The sequence below is a fragment of the Fusarium oxysporum genome, chromosome 11 (assembly GCF_000149955.1).
Source record: "Fusarium oxysporum f. sp. lycopersici 4287 chromosome 11, whole genome shotgun sequence".
NCBI classification, from domain to species: domain Eukaryota; kingdom Fungi; phylum Ascomycota; class Sordariomycetes; order Hypocreales; family Nectriaceae; genus Fusarium; species Fusarium oxysporum.
The window spans coordinates 725,007-743,768 of NC_030996.1; the positions used below are offsets into that span (position 1 = coordinate 725,007).

Below are 18,762 nucleotides of genomic sequence, written 5' to 3' on the forward strand. Positions count from 1 at the left end.
CAGATAAGAATATGGTTTGTTCAGGCTTATAATGAAGGCCCCCTGTTTTTCTGTTCGTTCGCACTTCCCAGCAATGATCGCATGTTCATCGGCATTTGGTGGATGTTCCACTTGTGCGCTGAACTCTTTAGTCCAACACTCAGGTTCGTCATTGTCTTCGACATCAAACTACGTGAACATCTTTGATCTTCGGGTGGGAAATAATCCTTGAAGCCTAAAAGTGCAACCAATTGATTGAAGTATGTTCATATTTAGTTTTTTGGGCAGAACCTTCATGATAAGGTTATTATCCATATATTGAACACCATTTTTAAATAGTCTGTTATCATCCTATCATGAGCTCTTCCAGCGAATAGTCCTCCCAGTTAGACATGTTGCCTCAAACTGTCAAAGTTCCAGCCGCGGATTTTCAACTCTAGGTTTCAGCAATTATTGGTAATCTACGGCAGATATATCTAACCAACTTAGATATACGTTCTCTAATCAATGAATAGGTCTCTTAAACTGTCGGGATTAACTCCCAGATCAATCAGTTGATACTAGACAGAAATTTCGTCAGTTAATTGTTGTCGTGCTTGATCTTACTAACCGTCTTGTACTGTAGCTGTCGATAGTGCAATAACACTTTTGGGCTCATTTTTCGACAAGCTCAGTTAGTGTAAAATCAGAAATGACCCCACCTCCGCTCTGGCAAACAGGTTTCAGCGGCTCAACGACGAGTTACCCGATACTTCATCGGAAAACTCAGAGTTGCTATTATTTCTGTTATTCTTAAAGAGAACTCGTTGATGTTAAAACTTGTTACATTTATCGAATGTTAGATTTTGAATCGTATATCTTTGTCTATCACATCAACTCTTTTTTTTAAACCCAACTTGGTCAGATAAAAGGCGCATAACCAAAATCGAGGCTCTGAATTGAAATAAGGAGTTTTCATATGGCTTATTTCATCAATTCCGTTCTCACATCCAAAGACTTAAGGGGATGACCTAATTTTACTTGATATAACTATTCTGATTAATTCGATGCTATTGCTTGCGATTCTTGAAGTGCACCACCTTGTCAGTGAGGACAATGCCGTCGAACTGATGAGGCAGACATAAGGGTACCCTTAAAACGTGCCCAATCTCTGCGCTCACCTTGCAAATTGTCTCTTCTCGCACAGGAAAATGGCGTGACATTGCTGCAGAAATATCATCAATAAATGCAGAGAACCTGGAGAGGCAGAGCATAAACTGCTCAATTCGAATAGACCATGGCTCGGAAGCCATCAAGTAATTCCTACTTGGGGCATTCGGAACGAACGCCTACAACGTACGGTTCACAATATTCTGGATAATATAGTTTCAGCACGGGCCGCATCTTCAAATTTTACAACAGCCTGATATGATATTTGTAGCAAATGACGGCAAGATTGCTAAGATGATCATATACAGAGTTTCGGCGATTGCAAAGTCTGCATAATACGGATTTACCCCAGCTTCTGGATAATGCGACTCACAGCTGGCGGTTACACATCCTAACCATGAATATACGAAGCAACCCATGAGTATCATCGCAGAGCAAAAAAGCAGCCGGTCCGACAAGTTCCTCCACTTGTCTACGGGGCAAAAATAACATACAACACCGGGGATTCGCTGGTCGTCACCGACCCAACTACTAATCCAGCGCTTCGCAGCTTGACTATGGGAGAGCGGACGGGATCCCGTATTTTCTACGAGCTTTGGTCGTATGTGCTTGATGAGACTGTTGTGAAGGTCTATGGAGGTGCTGTTCTGCCGAGCTGAAGGTTCATCTTGGCGGTTAATCACGGCGCAGGAACAGTCTTGGCTGGATGTAAGTTCGGCATTGGAGTTTTGCCTGAATGGGCCCAAGTCTTCATGACAGCGCAGAGGTCCAATACCTTGGTAGAGGCTACGATGTGATACCCTGATTCGATCATTTTGTCGTTCCCCGCAAGCTCACAATGCATTGATATGTGCCTTGGATTTAAAGTGTTGGAGTTACATCGTCACTAAAACGCGGCTTGGCGGATCCTCTTGTCACTATGGATTCTTAAATTTAGCCGAGGCCAAATTGTATGTCAGACCGCTATCCAATGCCTACGTAGCCAATGTCGCATCTGTTCTGTCAAAGACACCATGATCGTTCGGTTTTAACCGTGTGTGCACTGAGCACGGATCATTCCCGAATAAATGCACCAATTACCAAGGCAAAGGATCGCTAAACAAGTGTGCATTCTCGTGTTATCCCTGAGTCATGAGCAAGTTCTAGACTGGGTTCTTTGTTTTACATCTTAATAGACCTCAGCTATACACCATGCATCCTCACGCTGATCTTCTGAAACGCAACCTCGGTTTTTAGGCTGAATGACCGATCCTCGTCCTCCCCTTCCTAATCAAAGACCTTAGTTCTCGGCCCAGTTCCTAGCTCGCGGACGTGTCTGGGGTCTTCGGCAGTCAATGCAACCTCCGCCCCATTCGAGGTGGCTCTATGGCAAAACTTGCATCGATGCCATGTGGCTCCATGTTACGAATGCCGACTCTTGCTTTCCCATTCGATATCATGTCTTGCCCTAAATCGGACGTTCCGGGCATTGTTCCTCCGAAATTGCACAAAGGCCGGATAAACCAGACCCCTACGGTTAGCATGTTTCATAGTACGGAGCTGAGTACTGACTTGGTTGAGTTTCCGGGATTATCATCGACCCACTAATCACATTGGGATGACTGCTGTCAACTGGTCAAACAAGCATTTCCATCGATCCTTACTTTCCCAGTGGTTATCTCGCCGGCAAAATTGGGTATACACTTCATACAGACTTAGATCGATCTCGGACACTTTCACATCCATGTTAGGCAATTCGTTTTCCCCACAAGTCTCGCGAACTTGGGCCAGACTCGGATGATGTAAAGCAATTAAGGATCGCCTAAGTGCTACCATTTGGCAATATAAATACGACGAGAGTCCTCATCAATCAGTCTCTTCATCCCATCAACCAACAGCTTCAGTCTCCAACAGTCTTCAAGTCAACATCATCACAATGGTTTCCTTCACCTCTCTCCTCGCCGCCGTCTCGGCTGTCACTGGTGTCATGGCCCTTCCCTCCGCTCAGCCCGTTGACGGCATGAGCGTTGTCGAGCGTGACCCTCCCACAAACGTCCTCGACAAGCGCACTCAGCCCACTACTGGCACAAGCGGTGGTTACTACTTCTCTTTCTGGACTGATACACCCAACTCTGTCACCTACACCAACGGCAACGGTGGCCAGTTCAGCATGCAGTGGAGCGGCAACGGCAACCACGTCGGTGGAAAGGGTTGGATGCCTGGTACTTCTCGGTAAGTTCCCCCTGTGCTGCCTCTCTAAGCCTCATACTAACTTCATGTGCAGCACCATCAAGTACTCTGGTTCTTACAACCCCAACGGCAACAGCTACCTCGCCGTTTACGGTTGGACCCGCAACCCTCTCATTGAGTACTACATCGTTGAGAACTTCGGCACTTACAACCCCTCTTCCGGTGGCCAGAAGAAGGGTGAGGTCAATGTTGACGGATCTGTCTACGATATCTACGTCAGCACCCGTGTCAACGCCCCCTCCATTGACGGTAACAAGACCTTTCAGCAGTACTGGTCTGTCCGACGCAACAAGCGTTCCAGCGGATCCGTCAATACCGGTGCTCATTTCCAGGCCTGGAAGAACGTCGGCCTCAACCTTGGTACCCACGACTATCAGATCCTTGCTGTTGAGGGTTACTACAGCTCTGGCTCTGCCAGCATGACTGTCTCCCAGTAAAGAGGCATTATGACTAGAAGTTCTGGGGGCCATGATGATATGGTAGTCTCTTGAAGATAGCCATTCTCTGTATCTTCGGAAGCTTCAGATGGGATTACGTGTTTACGAGTCCGGACTTGTGACTGGACTTCACTCAGGACCGGTCTTTACTTCATTGTACATAGCTTAGCACCTAACTGAACATACAACGATAGCCGGCTTGCTCGGCTTTTTTACGTACATACTTTTTTTTTGGCCAATATAGAGTGACATGCGATCTTGGCGGCCTGATGATACACAGACCAGTTCCCATAGGAGCCAATAACAAGATTCAGTTTCTGAGTCGCTTCAGCCTCCAACACCTTTGTATAATACAAAGCCAATTTAACAGAAGGGTATATCATGGTAAATCATACAAATATTCCTTCGTTAATGATCAGGTTTCCTCCTCGTCTCTCATCTTTATACTACCGAGAACCTCCGTTGCATATCTTCACTCAAGTGAACGTTAGATGGCTGACTCAACATTTCTGGGTCTAACGATATCATCGGTCTCCTCGAGTTTTGGCTTGAGTCTCCCTTACTATCTTGACCGCTACTCTGACCGTAGTACTGAATCTTTTCTCGCCAGTTGAAGAAGGGTCGTAGTGATGGGAGGCATGCGATAATCAGGCCAATGCAAGCATCGATGAAACTCCATAATTCTGTTTACGAGACGGATGGCATTGATTAGTTTCTTTCTTCCACGAGAGGTAAGGTTTTCATTTGGAAATACTTACCGACAAGGCTAATTGTGATCACCAAATCTCCACCATATTGCTCAATCTGGGCAAAGCGGACTACGCAGAAGATGATATTGATAAGACCAAGGAGAAACGTGGCGTATAGGCTATATCTCAGTCTTCTCCTCAAGGTGAGCTCGGGGATAACGAGCCATGGCAGAATGAAAACTGTACATCAATGTCGATTAGTAGAGATCATTGACAAGATGTGAGGACATGACATACTCAGGATGTCCCCACTGATGTTTAGAACCCAGGAAATTTCAAAGTTGGTTTTAATGCTTTTAACGGTGCATCTTTGTTCTGATAATGTCCTTGGTGATAGGTTAGTATAATCTATAGAGCATATGCTGCCATTGAATATATTTACCAATTTCTCCATACTGGTAGACATGAGAGGCTGAGTAGCAGTATTGTAATAACGAAGCCCATGGCAACGTAGACGATAACAACCCATAGGAATCGACGTCGCTTTACCATAAAGACGGGGAAAATCTGTAAGTACACAGCCAGTAGAGCTGCCTTTGATAAGTAGAAAGTCACATAAAATGGATAGTTGGCAAAATAGTAGAGCTGTTCGCAACATCTTAGCTGATAACATGCCTTGGTGATCTCAAGCGTGTATACCTTGTAGAAGCTTTCTGCCTCTTCAGCTGTTCCTTCGAATCCAGCAAGATCGAATGTGGTACCAGGTTTGAAAATGCCTATGCGGTAGAAGTAGATATCGAAGCTTGCTGTCGCCACGGCCGAAGCCCATGCGGCGCACATGAACACATCGCTTGCGAGTAGACTTCGTCGTTGTAGAACGAGTCGGAGGTATAGTCGCGCTAAAATTACTGCGGTCGCGATGGAGATAAGGGCCCATTCAGTAGCCTGCGAATGATTCAGTAATGTCGCCTGTCGTAAGAGACGACGTATCCTACGATGACTGTTGGGCCACTTGGATCTATTGGCATCTTGGAGATTGCTGAGTCTCGTACAACATCAACTGGCGAGATGAGGACCGCGCCTTGCTGATGAAGTCCTAGTCGCTAGCATTACCACTCGGGGACAGATGATGCAACACGAACGTTGAAGGGGGTCCCCAGAGGAAAAGGGAGGTCTGCAAATGTAGCAGTCACACATACCTAAGCAACAGCGATAGTTTGCGTTTGCATTCCTCCCGGATACAGGGCAGAAGAACTTGGGGTGATCTGCTAAGTTTAATCTGATACTCGTCAAGCCACATTCTGGTCCAGAACACCACCTACCACTGCTCCCGTCAAGACTTTCGGTAATAATCACGTCAATCCCACGCGTTCAAATTCAACACTGACGATATCCCCAGATTCATGTGGGCGACGCGTTTCTCGAACTCTCATCCAGTGAATGCATCTCTACGTAGATGATCTATCTGCAGTTTTCTAGACCTCGAGCTTATCTGCGGAGAGAACGGTCCAGCCCTCCACACTTGACGCCGCATACCCGCGCCCCTGAAAGGTTTCAGCCATTTGACCTGGCAGCCACCAATCTTCAGCGGACCGATGTCACGTCAACTGACACAACGACGAAGACTTATGGCGCTAGCCCAGTCTCTGCTGATCGGGGGATCCATGTTGGCATGTTTCTGGGAAGGAGGCGCAATACTTCTTTGCAGCCTTTTGAACGTGGACTTGGGATATTATACATCCAAACAAAATCTCAACACCTCTTATCACGTCAAGAGATATGAGTCAAGGCGCCCGATGCAATCAGCTGTCAGCTTTATCAACCTAGAATAAACTTATCAAACGCTTTGAGTTACAAGAACATAATATCCATAGATTTATATACCAACTCTATAAATAAGATACAATGACCGACCCTCACGATCTATGCGCCATTCGTGGCTGTGTCCTTGGGCACCTGCTTGTCCATCAAATCCTTCAATTCACCAAAAGCCTTGAGGATAGTAGGCGTCTCAGCAATGATATCCTTCTTGGTCTCGTCTCCCAGCTTTCCAGCACCAGCAAGCCAGAGATCATCACCGACACCGCCATGAAATCCGAGAGCAGGTCGTGTATCAACCACATTGAGCTTCATGCCTTTCAGGGTCTTATCCAGAGATTCGCTTGCAGCCTTTCCTCCAAAGATACCATAGCTGATAATCAGAACACCCTTGCCAATCCACTCGTTATACAAGTAATCAATAGCGTTCTTGGTGCCACCTGCAAGACCAAAGTTATACTCGGGAATGACAATGACATAGCCGTCGTGCTTCTTGATCTCGTTGCTCCAGGCAATAGAGTGGGCATGCTTGAAGGATCCCTTGTCGGGTACCATGGCGGGCATGATTTCTTCATCGAACACGGGCAGGTTGAAGTCTGCGACGTCAACTAGAGAGATCTTGGTGTTCTTGCTGGCGTCTGCATCGCCAGTGAGGATGTCGTTGATGACGCTCGTAACCTGAGGGCCAACTCGACTTTTACGAGTGCTTGTTGTGATTAGAGCGATGTTCTTGATGGCAGCCATATTGTGTTTGCGCTTTCTAAAATTGTGATTTAATGAGATAAAGGGACTTTGAAGGGAGGAGTTTATGTGATGAGTGAAGAGATATTCTTGAAACTTTATCCAGTATTCAACCTATTTATACGCAATTAATTTAATAAATACCCCAGCTCTTCATACAAGATTAATAATTTCATATGCCCGCAAGGCATGTGGGCTGTTCTGCTTTCTTACAAATCCCTACTTTTACCCGCGCGTTTCGGTGGATGATGGATCGCCGATACAGCAGAAGTCTGATGCTTGGCTCTACGGCACTGCATGACACGGTTATCTCACGCGCGGCTCGGTTATTCGGAAATCGCTGGTATGGTAAGCAAGTTGGGGGCTAGTAAGCAGCCACTCCTCGGTCGGCTTGCTGAGAGCTGTCAGCAATTATCGGCAAAAGCGGTGCCGCAAAGGCCGTTTTCATGATGTGTTTTGTTACAATTCGATCCGCATGTTATTAATTCTTGATGAAATGCGACTTTAAATATTGCCATCATTTATTAAACCTCGGGAGTCAGAGCTCAGCCGATATCTCACATCATCTAGTTGTTGATCACTGCTGAGTATTGGGGCTTGACCTAAACTAGTAATCAATTCGTTCAATTCACCATCTCCTCATCCTCTTCTCCATATTCTTCTTCAGCCGCTCGAATATAGTGCTCTAACCATCGATCGACAAAAGTAGGGTAGTCCTCAACGTCCCTTTCTTCAAGCTGATACGGAGCGACTAATCTCTCATAAGCTGCTTCACCATCTTCACTGCTCGGTGGTGACAGACTGTTCATCTCATCGGTAAACCGAACACCACCATCAGATTCAATATCGACACTCGATTCCCTCCCTCCCCCCTCAAAAATATCAGGGGATGGACTCTCCTCTTCTGCGTAGTCATCATCTTCATAATCTTCCGAAATATGATCTATATAAGGCATATGGGAAGGGTTAGACTCCGGGCTGCGAGCTAAGAACCATTCACGATATATAGCTTGAGCGTAGCCTGGGACGTCAGCGTCTCTTTTTGGCTCCGCATCATGCTCATCAGCCTGTGGCGGAAACTCTTCACAATCTGAACATGCGATATGCTTGCAGCGTCTCACAGGTTGTTTCCAGTAGTCATCATCGCCGCCTGTTTCCGGATATCGCTCATCGTTCCAGTACGGGCAGAGGGCTTCATACCCCTCCCATAATCTCTCGAAGTCTTTCCTTCCGTAATTTCTGTTATACCTGGGCACTCTGGGGTATGCATGTCGGTATTGGCTAACATCATGGCCGCATATCGTAAGAGCAGCATCCCAAAGATCGCCCCTGTACGACCCTTTGGACGAATACTGGTTATCGCCATCATTAGGTAAATATGCACGCATCGAAACGCTATGCTGATGGTGGTCAACCGCAAGGATGTCTGCTCCTTGTTGGATCAGGAAGACTACGGCTTCCAACTCGTCTCGATCCCTGCTTCGATGAGCTTTGTAAACAAGACTATGCAGGCACGTGAACCCCAGCGTCTGGTGATCGTCCGGAGACCATGACTTTGCTACGCGAGCGTTAAGGTTGGCGCCAGCCGCCGCCAGCATAGCAACTGCTTTCTTCTTGCTCGTTGCCCTGCTTTCTGCCATACAAACTTGGTGAAGTCTTGTCCTTCCATTCAGGTCGAAGCTCTCTAGATCATGCATTGTGAAGTGTCCCCCGTGCTTGAGGAAGAGCTCTGCGGAGGGCTAGACTGTATCAGTACACATGGTTGCTATCTTTCGAATACTTACGAGATCTAGGTTACAAGCCGTGGACAATGGGTTATCCCACCCTGGGTATGACAACGTGGGGTCAGCCATATTCTCGAGTAGTACTAGTGTTGTATCGTGTCTGTCCAGCCCTGCGATACGCGACAGAGCAGTGCCCGTATGCTCTCCCATCTCATCCACATCTGCTCCAGACTCGATCAAGAATTTGCACATCTCCACGCTCGCCGTAGCTGCATACTTCAGAAGGGTCAGTAAAAGTTTCAGGGACCCACAGATAACACTCTTACATGTAAAAGTGGCATACCCTGCTCGTCATGATCACGCAGGCTTGCTTTGCCCTCCTGTAGCATGGTCATGAACTCCTTGAGGGAGCCCTGTTTCACCAGAGTAAAGACAAGCGAGTCATTCGGGACTATGCGACAGATAGATATGTGCGGGATACTCTGGATGCTCCGATCGAAAAGTTGCCCTTGGGAAAGCGACACCGAAAACATCCAGGGATAATTCGAGGGGCGGAACACAATGTTAGCAACGACATCGCGAAAGGTGTTGACATTTCTAGACGCGTCGACACCCCTGGTACATATCCTTCTTCTCTTGTTGGTTGAGATCGACGGAGTTTTCGAGAACCAGAGACTGATATGTAGGATCAGTTATGGATCAGAGGAACAAAGAGAGAGTATAGTTACCAGACTGATTGATTGCAATGATAGGAGCGGAAAGAATCAGTCCTTCTATCAGCTTCAGGTCTCTACCGAACGCCTTTGCATCATCCTCTGTGACGGAACTGTAGCTAGTGGAGTTGCTACTGAGTCTAGACTTTTCAATCGACCTCTCCTTGGCAATGACAACAAATCTCCGTAGGTCATCAATGATCTGTTCAGCATCATCGGCGTCCAACGTCAAGCCGTCATGGTCAATGAGGGTAGAAAGGCGGTATATACTAGATTCCAGTTCAGAGCAAAGTGCCATGGCACCAAGCTGACCCGCTATCGCGCCGTCTATAATATCTTCATCGTATGGGGTCGCCGGAAGCTCCTCCACCTCGACGGGTGCAGCATCCTGATCAAGTCTTGTATGAAGTTTTGATACCTCTCCAAGTATCTGCTCCAGAATAGTGGCCGTCACATTTGCGTGAGTATCTATCCTTGATGACACTTGCCAAAGTGATTGCGCTTGGAGAAGGCTAAGGTATAGGTTTATTTGCGTTGACTTGTCTCGTATCCTGCCTCGCGCATTCTCTAGGTCTTCTTTCTTGACGTATGCGAGAACGCCCTTGTACATGCGACTCGAACGACTACTGCCAGAGCTTGTAGAGAATTTTGCGAGCCGGCATTCTATGCTCGACAGCTCTGTTGTGCACGCCTGCAGAATGTCATTTAATGACTCAATTGTGCTTGTCGGTGCGTGTCGCAGCAAGCTACCAGATATGCGCCCGAGAACGGACTGTAGTGACTCTATGTCTTTCAATAACTCGGAGACTATCCTTGGTGCATCTTTGATTGACGAGAGTGACTCATTGACAATCTTGGCCGATTTAAGGGCTAAGAGGACGAAGGCCAGAGTGCTGGCACCCACGCCGATTGCTTCCATGGTGGTTTCGATATGCCGAGGCCGCAAATGCTACTCTTGAAACTAGACATGTCACATAGTAAGAGTGGCCAATATTTTCGTTTAAAGGTAGCAAAATTGTTGAGATAGAACAGAAAGGAAAGCCTTGTGAAGCGCCTGACGTCTCAGCCGCACTGGGCTGTGTTGCATTTTACGCGCCGCCCAGGTCTCGTGATTGGCTTCTTATGCAACAAACCATTCCATATTTGTTTCAAACAGCGCAGATCAGCAATCACGAAATGCAACGTGGAAAAAATAACAAAGCCCTCTTCACTCTTCCTGGGTTCTCACAACAATTTTCTTCCCAATTTTTCCCCCTTCCATGTCTTGAATGCCCTGGATGACCTTCTCCCATCCGACCCCGTCAGCAACATGATGCTCGAGTGGCTTCAGAGTCCCAGCAGCAATATGCTTTTCAAGCAACGGAATCCAGTTGGCGATATTGGATGTAATCTGTGCTCCATCCCTCTCGTTGGGGCGGCAGAGATGGCCAAGGTCTGCTCTGTACTCGTTGATAGAAGATGGTGTTGAGAATGGGGACCTAACCATACATGAGCGGCGTTTTCAAGCTTGATAATAGGGTTAGAGAACTTACCAAGAGTCAACCGACGTAAGGTATTTCTCTTTCGCATTAGAAGCGGTTTCGAGAGCTTTCACCATGACCTTGTAACCATAAGTGCTCGCATCCATCATTTTGCCAAAGTTTCCGTTGGTAATCTTCTTGATTTCCGCGACTTGCGCGTCAATCGTCTCACGACTGTCAAAGGTCGCTGAAGCTCCGTTTCGGACAGCAACCTAGGCAAAAATTAGCACTACGGTATGAGCACTTAGTTGAAAGGACTCACAGATTGCTTAGATGGAGAGCAAGATGCCAGGACCTTGTATCCACAGACTTTACCCAGCTGAGAGTGTTAGAGACAAAAGATTGGCCAGGCTCGGGTTGCTACCTGTATTGCAAATTGCCCAACGTTACCACTGCCGCCCAAAACGACGATCCATTCATCTTTTTCCTGGGATTTGTTCGCATCGCCAGGAAGCTCGAGCCCTGCCCCACCAAGGAGACACAGGCTTGAAGTCTGTTGAGCTGTCAGCTTCACATTCTCGGTTATTGGTCTGCGAGGTCTCATAGTTACCAGAAGACATGTTCCAATGGTGCAGCTATCTTCAAGGGAGATGTTGTTGCCCCTTTTGAACAGCAAATCTTCCCGAGCCAGGTAAGCATCCTGAAATGGCGTGAACCGATTCTGGCCGACTGGGGCACAGCTGTACACGTAGTCGCCGGCCTTCAGCCTGGCAACGTCGGGTCCAACTTCAATGACAACACCAGCGCCATCACTGCCTAGGATTGCGGGCCACTCGTTTACCATCATCCCAGTGTGATGCTGGAGAGCGTCACTTTATCGTTGCCATTAGTCTGGAGCTCTACATAGACTGGGTATGCAGTATCATACATGGGATTGAGACCTACGGCGAGGCATTTCACAAGAACCTGCCTGTCTTCGGGGGACGGGCGGGGGATATTGTCGACGACTTTGTGAGGTTGGTTGGCCCCTTCGATAATGATACCTGCTTGAGTTGCCATTTTGAATGAAGTGAAATGACAATAAGACTACCGTTGCGTATATCAAGAAACTTTAGAATGGTGATTCATGGATTCATGCCATGAAAGGCGGGGAAGTTGGTATAAATGCATTTACACTACGACCTAATCGAATATTTGGAAGTCAATGCAAGCCACTCGTATAAGCTTGAGGAGAGAGGTTACTGATCAATGTAATCTCAACGCCACAACACTATCTCATAGGCTGGCGCCGCCCGCCACGATGTCACCGCGCGTGAACAGTTGGTCCATCTCAAGAGGCGTACTGCCGCTCGGGCTGTTGATGTGCCGAATCTTTGACTACTGTGCGGCTGAGATGCTTGGACGTATCATCTCACGTCTCGCATCAGTAAAGCTCAGATATTTTTGCAGGCACAAGCAGCAGCTGAAGGACTGGTATGCAAGAGTAAGATGGCTGCAGTTAGGGTTAGTGCGAACGGCATTCTCCGTGGTCCAGTCGCACGTCTGTTGCTATAAGAAATGCGCCATCGTGCAGCTCAACAAGTAATCATAAAATACCCTAAACTTCTGAAGAATTATATGACTAGCTGTTCAAACTTATGGCAAGCTGTGAGTATATTCAGAGCAGGTTTGATGCTTTAAGGAATAAGCCATCATAAAAAGTCCAAACTACCTACCACTAGCCCAGCTAGACTCTCTCTTCCGTTCGAGCTTTTGAGTTAGAGTTTATAAAATTGTTCAACTCGGAGACATATTCAGAATTTTTGTTTCTCAGAACGAGACGAATCATGTTGATCAGCGCCAGCAACATAACACTGTCAAGCGAGTCCTCAAAGCGGAGCTCTTAAGAGGGGTATTTGTCATTTATGACTAGCGATTTGCAGCTCTGCTAATACATGAAAAGCGTTGAAGGAAGCCGAAGACAATAGGTTGTTGGTAAATGATGGAACACCAAACCTGGAGGGGACTGAGAAGACTTTCTGGTTGGGGGTTGTCAAAACAAGCCAATGATATTTGTACTGAGAGGTAGATAGACGAGAGCGAAAACTTCTTACATAAAACTGCCACGTTTCTTTTAGAATCCATTGTAGGGCCTCTAAGACGAGGAGGAGTTTAGAGAAGGACTAGCTTGAAGGGGTTACGGCAAAGTCGCCCCAGGTATCTTGTGAAGAGTAGTATAGTTGAAACGAGGGGTAAATTACCAGTACGATGCGGCTAAACTCAACATCAACAAGGCTGAGCTTTTATTGGTCGTGATTTGAGTTTGCGTTCCTTTCAGGAAATCCTTGTCTTCTGTGCGTTAGTCCCAAGCCGACATCCCCGAAGACTATGGTTCACTAACCCAGCCATTTCCCAACCTAGCCGGACCCCAATGATCAATCATGTAATCCTCTGAGCATTTTTGAGCAACGTCTCCATCCCATAAACCTTTTCGGATCACAGGACGACGTTTCCGTGGATCATGGCTCGATATATAAGCGTCAAACCTCCGGACTTCCCAAATAGGAACTGCAAGGAGGAACCCCTCCGAGATGAGCAGTTTCAGTGTTACATCATTTTAATATCCAGTTCAGGGTATTTTGGACACATGACCGTATCGGCTGTCTGTTCCGGGATAGTCGTTTGTGGCGATGGCACTTCAATAATGAGTGAATAAACGTGATGAGTGAGGGGTCGGCCTCGATACAGACGCTCCGAAAGTTTCCACATCGTGAAAGACTCTTCGGATGTTTTTTGGATCTCATCCGGGAATTATCTGACAGTGGGTTCTTGTCCGGATCTCTTTGCCGATGGAGACGGTGGCCTTGCACTAACGTTTGAGATCCCGTCGTTCCGGGACGTTTAAACTTCAACGATGCAACTACATGCTTTGAAAATGTATATAACGTCTGTCACGGACCTCACTTGAAATTTCTGCTCTACCCATCCACAGTCAATAGTCAAGCATCATCAGTCAATCTTCAACTTCGACAGCTATGGCCTATAAGCTTATCCTCGCCGCCTTTGCGGCTACAGCTCTTGCTGCTCCTGTTGAAGAGCGCCAGTCCTGCAGCAACGGAGTTTGGTATGTCTACGAGTCTCAACTACAACAACATCTACTTACAATGAAATAGGGCTCAGTGTGGTGGCCAGAACTGGAGCGGCACTCCTTGCTGCACCAGCGGAAACAAGTGTGTCAAGCTCAACGACTTCTACTCCCAGTGCCAGCCCGGCACTGCTGAGCCTTCTTCGACTGCTGCTGGACCCAGCTCCACCACTGCCACCAAGACCACCGCCACGGGTGGAAGCTCTACTACTGCTGGAGGCTCTGTCACTTCTGCCCCTCCTGCGGCCAGTGGCAACCCATACTCTGGTGTTGATCTCTGGGCCAACAGCTACTACCGCTCTGAGGTTATGAACTTGGCTGTTCCTAAGCTGAGCGGTGCCAAGGCTACTGCTGCCGCCAAGGTCGCTGATGTTCCCTCCTTCCAGTGGATGTAAGTCAAGCTTAAATCCAATATTGATTCGTATATTGACATGGTTCAGGGACACCTACGACCACATTTCTCTCATGGAGGATACCCTTGCTGATATCCGCAAGGCTAACAAGGCTGGTGGCAAGTATGCTGGTCAGTTCGTTGTCTACGATCTTCCCAACCGTGACTGCGCTGCTGCTGCCTCCAATGGAGAGTACTCCCTCGACAAGGACGGTGCCAACAAGTACAAGGCCTACATCGCCAAGATCAAGGGCATCCTCCAGGACTACTCCGACACCAAGGTCATCCTTGTCATTGGTAAGTAAACCATCACTCTTGACATTGCATTAGCTAATTCCATTGCAGAGCCTGACTCTCTTGCTAACCTGGTCACCAACCTGAACGTCGACAAGTGTGCCAAGGCCGAGAGTGCTTACAAGGAGCTCACCGTTTACGCTATCAAGGAACTCAACCTCCCCAACGTCTCCATGTACCTCGATGCCGGTCACGGTGGCTGGCTCGGCTGGCCCGCCAACATTGGCCCTGCTGCTAAGCTCTACGCCCAGATCTACAAGGACGCTGGCAAGCCTTCTCGCGTTCGCGGTCTCGTCACCAACGTCGCCAACTACAACGGCTGGAAGCTCTCCACCAAGCCCGACTACACCGAGAGCAACCCCAACTACGATGAGCAGCGATACATCAACGCCTTCGCTCCTCTTCTCGCTCAGGAGGGCTGGTCCAATGTCAAGTTTATCGTCGACCAGGGCCGATCTGGTAAGCAGCCTACTGGTCAGAAGGCTCAGGGCGATTGGTGCAACGCCAAGGGTACTGGTTTCGGACTTCGACCTTCCACCAACACTGGTGATGCTCTCGCCGACGCTTTCGTCTGGGTCAAGCCTGGTGGTGAGTCTGATGGTACCTCTGATACCTCTGCTGCTCGCTATGACTACCACTGTGGTCTCGATGATGCTCTCAAGTAAGTTGCTCCATCCAATATTCTCACTACATCCCATGCTAACATTTCATCTTCAGGCCCGCTCCTGAGGCCGGAACCTGGTTCCAGGCTTACTTCGAGCAGCTCCTCGACAACGCCAACCCCTCATTTCTGTAAATTATACAAGAATGGCTGATCTCAACAAAGTGAAAAGTTTGAAGTTAGATCAGAATACTTGTCAAATTCTTGGACCTAGAATGTTTTATCTGGATTATAGCTAGTTTACGAGCACATATAAATTGACATTTGAATATTGGAGCAATACTTTTTCTTCTTCTTCTTCTGGAATGCTAAATCATAAATGTGATAAGAAGCACAAGAAAGAATGACTAACTAGTCAACAATGCCCTGAGGCAAAACTGAAACATAATCCAACGCAGCTGTTTCCTTGCCATCAGCCTTTCCAATGATCACGAGCTTATCACCTGGTTGGATCTTGACACCTTCAAAGGTGATACGAGTGGCAGAGTGACCGTCAAGGAACTCACTTGGCCAATGACCAAGTCGCTCTTCATTGTCTCCAACCCACTTGCCGATCAGTCGCTTGTTGAGGTATACAGACCAAGTGGACTTGCCACCAACGATATCATAGTAGTTGACAGCAAGGTTATATGTGCCCTTGGGGGACTTGAGAGTGGTGCTGGCTGTTCCAGTGCTGTTTGTATAGATAGCGACATACTTGGAAGCAGTCTCAGTAGGGGTGACATTGACAGGCTTATAGCCATCGAGCTCCATCTTCTCAGCCTCGATTCTGTAAGGATGATTGCGAACACGGTTCTGTTTGTCAGGAATGCCAGACAGGTTGCGGTAGAATTCGTTGATAGCGTCTCTCCAAACGATCGAGTGGCCAGCCTGGTACTTTAGTCTAAACAGATCGTGGTCTAGTCTGTCGTCATCGATCTTGCCCTTCAGCGACGCCCAGGTCTTGTGGAAAGTCTGAGCTATAGCGGCACCCTTGTAATGAGCATCGTAGAAGTGCTGAATCACAGTCTTACCCGAGTGGAGCTTGAAAGTGTAGGGGACATGGTGGAACCAGAGCATGAGGTCATCGGGGGTCGTTTCGGTGCTCTCGAACCGCTTGGCAACTTCAGAGGGATACTGGCCAGCGTTTCCAGTTCCGTTCTTGACTGTACGATCCATACCAATGTGATCGCGGGTTGCCCTGGTCCATTGTCCCCAGCCGTTGTTGTCCTGCGAAGCTGGGTTGGGTCCGTAATGGGCGTAGAGAATATCGGTCAAGGTCTGAATGCCCAGGTTGCCGGAATAGTTCTCATAGGCCGGCCAAGAAGCCATAGACATATCAGTAATGGCTTTTCGGACCTTGTTGTCGAGTCCGAAGGTCAGACGCGTCCAGTCCTCGTTAATTTCCTGGGAATCCGTCGTGGGGTCCCAAGCGAGACGTCCAAATGCGTACAGGTTTGACATCGACAGATGACTTCCAAGCCACGTCTTGTCCAAACCAACATTTGTGACACCAGCATATCCTCCTAGGCGTCGCTTGAATACTTTTCCGGATACGATATCGCGGACTTGGGACTTTTTGCCGTCGATTCGCATGTCGAAATCCAGGATCGTCTTCCACAGCGGAGGCAGATAGACCAGATGACATTGCTGTCCTAAGTACTCTTGACTGATCTGCAGTTCAATAGCACTATTGGTCTTTCTAAGATGTGAAAACAAAGGCGAGACTGGCTCCCGTATCTGAAAGTCAATGGGGCCGTATTTGATCTGAACGACTACGTTGTCGTCAAACTTTCCGTCCAGCTCCTTGAAGAACTCGACAGCGGCGTTGGCGCGGTCAGCCTTCCAGTCATTCCAGTCAAGCTTGTCATAAACAAAAGCTCTGAACATAACGACACCGCCGTGGGGCTCAAGAGCTTTGGCAAACATGTTGGCGCCATCAGCCAAAGTGCGGTTATACGTGATAGGTCCGGGCTGGCCCTCCGAGTTCGCTTTGACCAAATAGCCAGCCATGTCAGGAATACCATCATAAAGACCATCAGTCAATTCATGCCACCACTTGATAACCTTCTCGTCAAGAGGATCAAAGGTGTCCAGGCCTCCGAGCAACTGGGGTGATGCAAAGTTGAGAGAGAGACCGACTTGAACACCCCAGGGACGAAGCAGGTCGGCAATCTCGATAAGACCCTTGCGGTTCTCAGAATTAAAGAGTCTCACGTCAGCGTTGACATTGTTGATGACGACAGCGTTGATACCGATGGAGGCGAGAAGACGCCCGAAGAGAGGAACTCGTGAGAGATCCTTTCGCACGTTTTTGACGCCGTCAAAAAAGATAGAAGGACCGCCATAGCCTCTCTCGATGGAGCCATGGGTTGAGCTTGCGTTGAGGTTGTCCCACTGGTTGGCCCATCGAATGGGCGCACTGGGGTTCGATGCGTACTCGACTTTCTTGAAGTTGCCCTGACCGAGCATGGAGAGATACTCAAAGGCGCCATACAGAGCACCGCGCTCATTCTGGCCAATGATCGTGACAGAGTTGCCAGAAGTGCTGAGCCAGTAGCCATCAGCCTCAAGCTTGGGATGAGACAATTTGCCCTTGCAAGACTTCTTGAGGTTCTCCTCGGTGGTAACGACAATTGACTGTGAGAAGTCGCACGACTTTGAGTTGGTCTCAGTCTTCAAGTCGATGTTGAGAATACCGCTGAAGCCCTTTTGGAGTTCCGAGGCAGCACTGCCGAGGGGACTCCTCTTGGAACCACCAATGATATGGATCTTTCGAGGAAACGACTTGGCATTAATGGAGGCGCTTGATGGCAAGCGAGCATATCTCAGCCAACCATCAATGCCATCCTCTGCGATAACGCAGGTGAACAAAGCGAAGAGTAAAGTCGAGAGCCACATGGTGAGCTATGACTGCGACTGTAATAGTCTGTGACGTCCCGTCTGATTGAAGCAAGGCCATCGTCTTATATCGCAGCATGTCTCACGATGATATGCGGAGTAATTACTGGTGAATTCATTCAGGCTATTTGAATTAGCCTTGGGATTGTGGCTACGGCTGAGATCGACAGCCGATGATGCTGTATTAGTTAGTCCATCAATCGGCATCCAGGTTCACTTCGGGGTAAATGGACCGAGCTTCACTGTTCGTCCGGTCTTGGCTGATCTTTTGGACTCAGGTGGACTAGGGTCGTACCATGAGAATTGCGGATATAAGGAAACAACATCAGTAAAGCCCTGGGAGAGCTTCATATAAGATTAGCTAAGCTACCATAATTTATGATGAGCTCTTCTAAGCTGCCATAATCTAGTCTAAACTCTATAATAACCATCGAGAGATTAAGCTCTGTCAATGGCAGATCAATCTGGCAATG

At 47.9% G+C, this 18,762-nt stretch overlaps 8 protein-coding genes and 1 non-coding gene across 9 annotated transcripts; 3 read left to right on the forward strand and 6 right to left on the reverse strand.

Moving 5' to 3' along the window:
• Positions 1 to 1,615: 1,615 nt before the first annotated feature.
• FOXG_20108 lies at positions 1,616 to 1,731 on the reverse strand. The gene has a single exon (XR_001936405.1). It is a non-coding gene; the product is annotated as a 5S ribosomal RNA (ribosomal RNA).
• A 1,055-nt stretch (positions 1,732 to 2,786) lies between these two features.
• FOXG_09638 (endo-1,4-beta-xylanase B) lies at positions 2,787 to 4,031 on the forward strand. Its single transcript, XM_018388853.1, has 2 exons — positions 2,787 to 3,339; positions 3,392 to 4,031. Exons 1-2 carry the CDS (start codon positions 3,044 to 3,046, stop codon positions 3,792 to 3,794), a joined length of 699 nt encoding a protein of 232 aa, XP_018246999.1. The 5' UTR covers positions 2,787 to 3,043; the 3' UTR covers positions 3,795 to 4,031.
• Positions 4,032 to 4,124: 93 nt separating this feature from the next.
• Positions 4,125 to 5,612, reverse strand: FOXG_20109 (uncharacterized protein). The gene is made up of 6 exons (XM_018400385.1): positions 5,479 to 5,612; positions 5,183 to 5,428; positions 4,926 to 5,128; positions 4,781 to 4,869; positions 4,553 to 4,723; positions 4,125 to 4,477 (listed from the first exon to the last, which is right to left on the reverse strand). The coding sequence occupies exons 1-6, from the start codon at positions 5,509 to 5,511 to the stop codon at positions 4,236 to 4,238; spliced, it is 984 nt and encodes a 327-aa protein (XP_018247000.1). The 5' UTR covers positions 5,512 to 5,612; the 3' UTR covers positions 4,125 to 4,235.
• A 794-nt stretch (positions 5,613 to 6,406) lies between these two features.
• On the reverse strand, positions 6,407 to 7,045 carry FOXG_09639 (uncharacterized protein; the record flags this gene model as incomplete). The annotated part of the gene is made up of 1 exon (XM_018388854.1): positions 6,407 to 7,045. One exon carries the CDS (start codon positions 7,043 to 7,045, stop codon positions 6,407 to 6,409), a length of 639 nt encoding a protein of 212 aa, XP_018247001.1.
• A 620-nt stretch (positions 7,046 to 7,665) lies between these two features.
• Positions 7,666 to 10,519, reverse strand: FOXG_09640 (uncharacterized protein; the record flags this gene model as incomplete). The annotated part of the gene is made up of 4 exons (XM_018388855.1): positions 9,495 to 10,519; positions 9,093 to 9,217; positions 8,827 to 9,042; positions 7,666 to 8,781 (listed from the first exon to the last, which is right to left on the reverse strand). The coding sequence occupies exons 1-4, from the start codon at positions 10,396 to 10,398 to the stop codon at positions 7,666 to 7,668; spliced, it is 2,361 nt and encodes a 786-aa protein (XP_018247002.1). The 5' UTR covers positions 10,399 to 10,519.
• A 57-nt stretch (positions 10,520 to 10,576) lies between these two features.
• On the reverse strand, positions 10,577 to 12,094 carry FOXG_09641 (uncharacterized protein). The gene is made up of 6 exons (XM_018388856.1): positions 11,868 to 12,094; positions 11,550 to 11,811; positions 11,364 to 11,492; positions 11,262 to 11,318; positions 11,012 to 11,211; positions 10,577 to 10,957 (listed from the first exon to the last, which is right to left on the reverse strand). Exons 1-6 carry the CDS (start codon positions 11,996 to 11,998, stop codon positions 10,687 to 10,689), a joined length of 1,050 nt encoding a protein of 349 aa, XP_018247003.1. The 5' UTR covers positions 11,999 to 12,094; the 3' UTR covers positions 10,577 to 10,686.
• A 145-nt stretch (positions 12,095 to 12,239) lies between these two features.
• FOXG_09642 (uncharacterized protein) lies at positions 12,240 to 12,988 on the forward strand (the record flags this gene model as incomplete). Its single annotated transcript, XM_018388857.1, has 3 exons — positions 12,240 to 12,422; positions 12,565 to 12,586; positions 12,882 to 12,988. 3 exons carry the CDS (start codon positions 12,240 to 12,242, stop codon positions 12,986 to 12,988), a joined length of 312 nt encoding a protein of 103 aa, XP_018247004.1.
• Positions 12,989 to 13,901: 913 nt separating this feature from the next.
• On the forward strand, positions 13,902 to 15,687 carry FOXG_09643 (endoglucanase type B). Its single transcript, XM_018388858.1, has 5 exons — positions 13,902 to 14,042; positions 14,092 to 14,454; positions 14,504 to 14,751; positions 14,800 to 15,409; positions 15,466 to 15,687. Exons 1-5 carry the CDS (start codon positions 13,954 to 13,956, stop codon positions 15,542 to 15,544), a joined length of 1,389 nt encoding a protein of 462 aa, XP_018247005.1. The 5' UTR covers positions 13,902 to 13,953; the 3' UTR covers positions 15,545 to 15,687.
• FOXG_09644 (alpha-glucuronidase) lies at positions 15,615 to 18,371 on the reverse strand. The gene has a single exon (XM_018388859.1). It carries the CDS (start codon positions 18,287 to 18,289, stop codon positions 15,761 to 15,763), a length of 2,529 nt encoding a protein of 842 aa, XP_018247006.1. The 5' UTR covers positions 18,290 to 18,371; the 3' UTR covers positions 15,615 to 15,760.
• Positions 18,372 to 18,762: the final 391 nt, after the last annotated feature.

What these genes read in the sequence shown, in the direction of transcription:
- FOXG_09638 (XM_018388853.1), top strand. Translation starts at nt 3,044, where the DNA reads ATGGTTTCCTTCACCTCTCTCCTCGCCGCCGTCTCGGCTGTCACTGGT. An exon ending in TGGATGCCTGGTACTTCTCG is followed by an intron (nt 3,340 to 3,391) that starts GTAAGTTCCCCC and finishes CTTCATGTGCAG; the next exon opens with CACCATCAAGTACTCTGGTT.
- FOXG_20109 (XM_018400385.1), bottom strand. Translation starts at nt 5,511, where the DNA reads ATGCCAATAGATCCAAGTGGCCCAACAGTCATC. An exon ending in CAAGTGGCCCAACAGTCATC is followed by an intron (nt 5,429 to 5,478) that starts GTAGGATACGTC and finishes AATCATTCGCAG; the next exon opens with GCTACTGAATGGGCCCTTAT. An exon ending in CTACCAGTATGGAGAAATTG is followed by an intron (nt 4,870 to 4,925) that starts GTAAATATATTC and finishes CCTATCACCAAG; the next exon opens with GACATTATCAGAACAAAGAT.
- FOXG_09641 (XM_018388856.1), bottom strand. Translation starts at nt 11,998, where the DNA reads ATGGCAACTCAAGCAGGTATCATTATCGAAGGGGCCAACCAACCTCAC. An exon ending in GCCGTAGGTCTCAATCCCAT is followed by an intron (nt 11,812 to 11,867) that starts GTATGATACTGC and finishes GCAACGATAAAG; the next exon opens with TGACGCTCTCCAGCATCACA. An exon ending in GCTCTCCATCTAAGCAATCT is followed by an intron (nt 11,212 to 11,261) that starts GTGAGTCCTTTC and finishes ATTTTTGCCTAG; the next exon opens with GTTGCTGTCCGAAACGGAGC.
- FOXG_09643 (XM_018388858.1), top strand. Translation starts at nt 13,954, where the DNA reads ATGGCCTATAAGCTTATCCTCGCCGCCTTTGCGGCTACAGCTCTTGCT. An exon ending in GTTCCCTCCTTCCAGTGGAT is followed by an intron (nt 14,455 to 14,503) that starts GTAAGTCAAGCT and finishes GACATGGTTCAG; the next exon opens with GGACACCTACGACCACATTT. An exon ending in GGTCTCGATGATGCTCTCAA is followed by an intron (nt 15,410 to 15,465) that starts GTAAGTTGCTCC and finishes TTTCATCTTCAG; the next exon opens with GCCCGCTCCTGAGGCCGGAA.
- FOXG_09644 (XM_018388859.1), bottom strand. Translation starts at nt 18,289, where the DNA reads ATGTGGCTCTCGACTTTACTCTTCGCTTTGTTCACCTGCGTTATCGCA.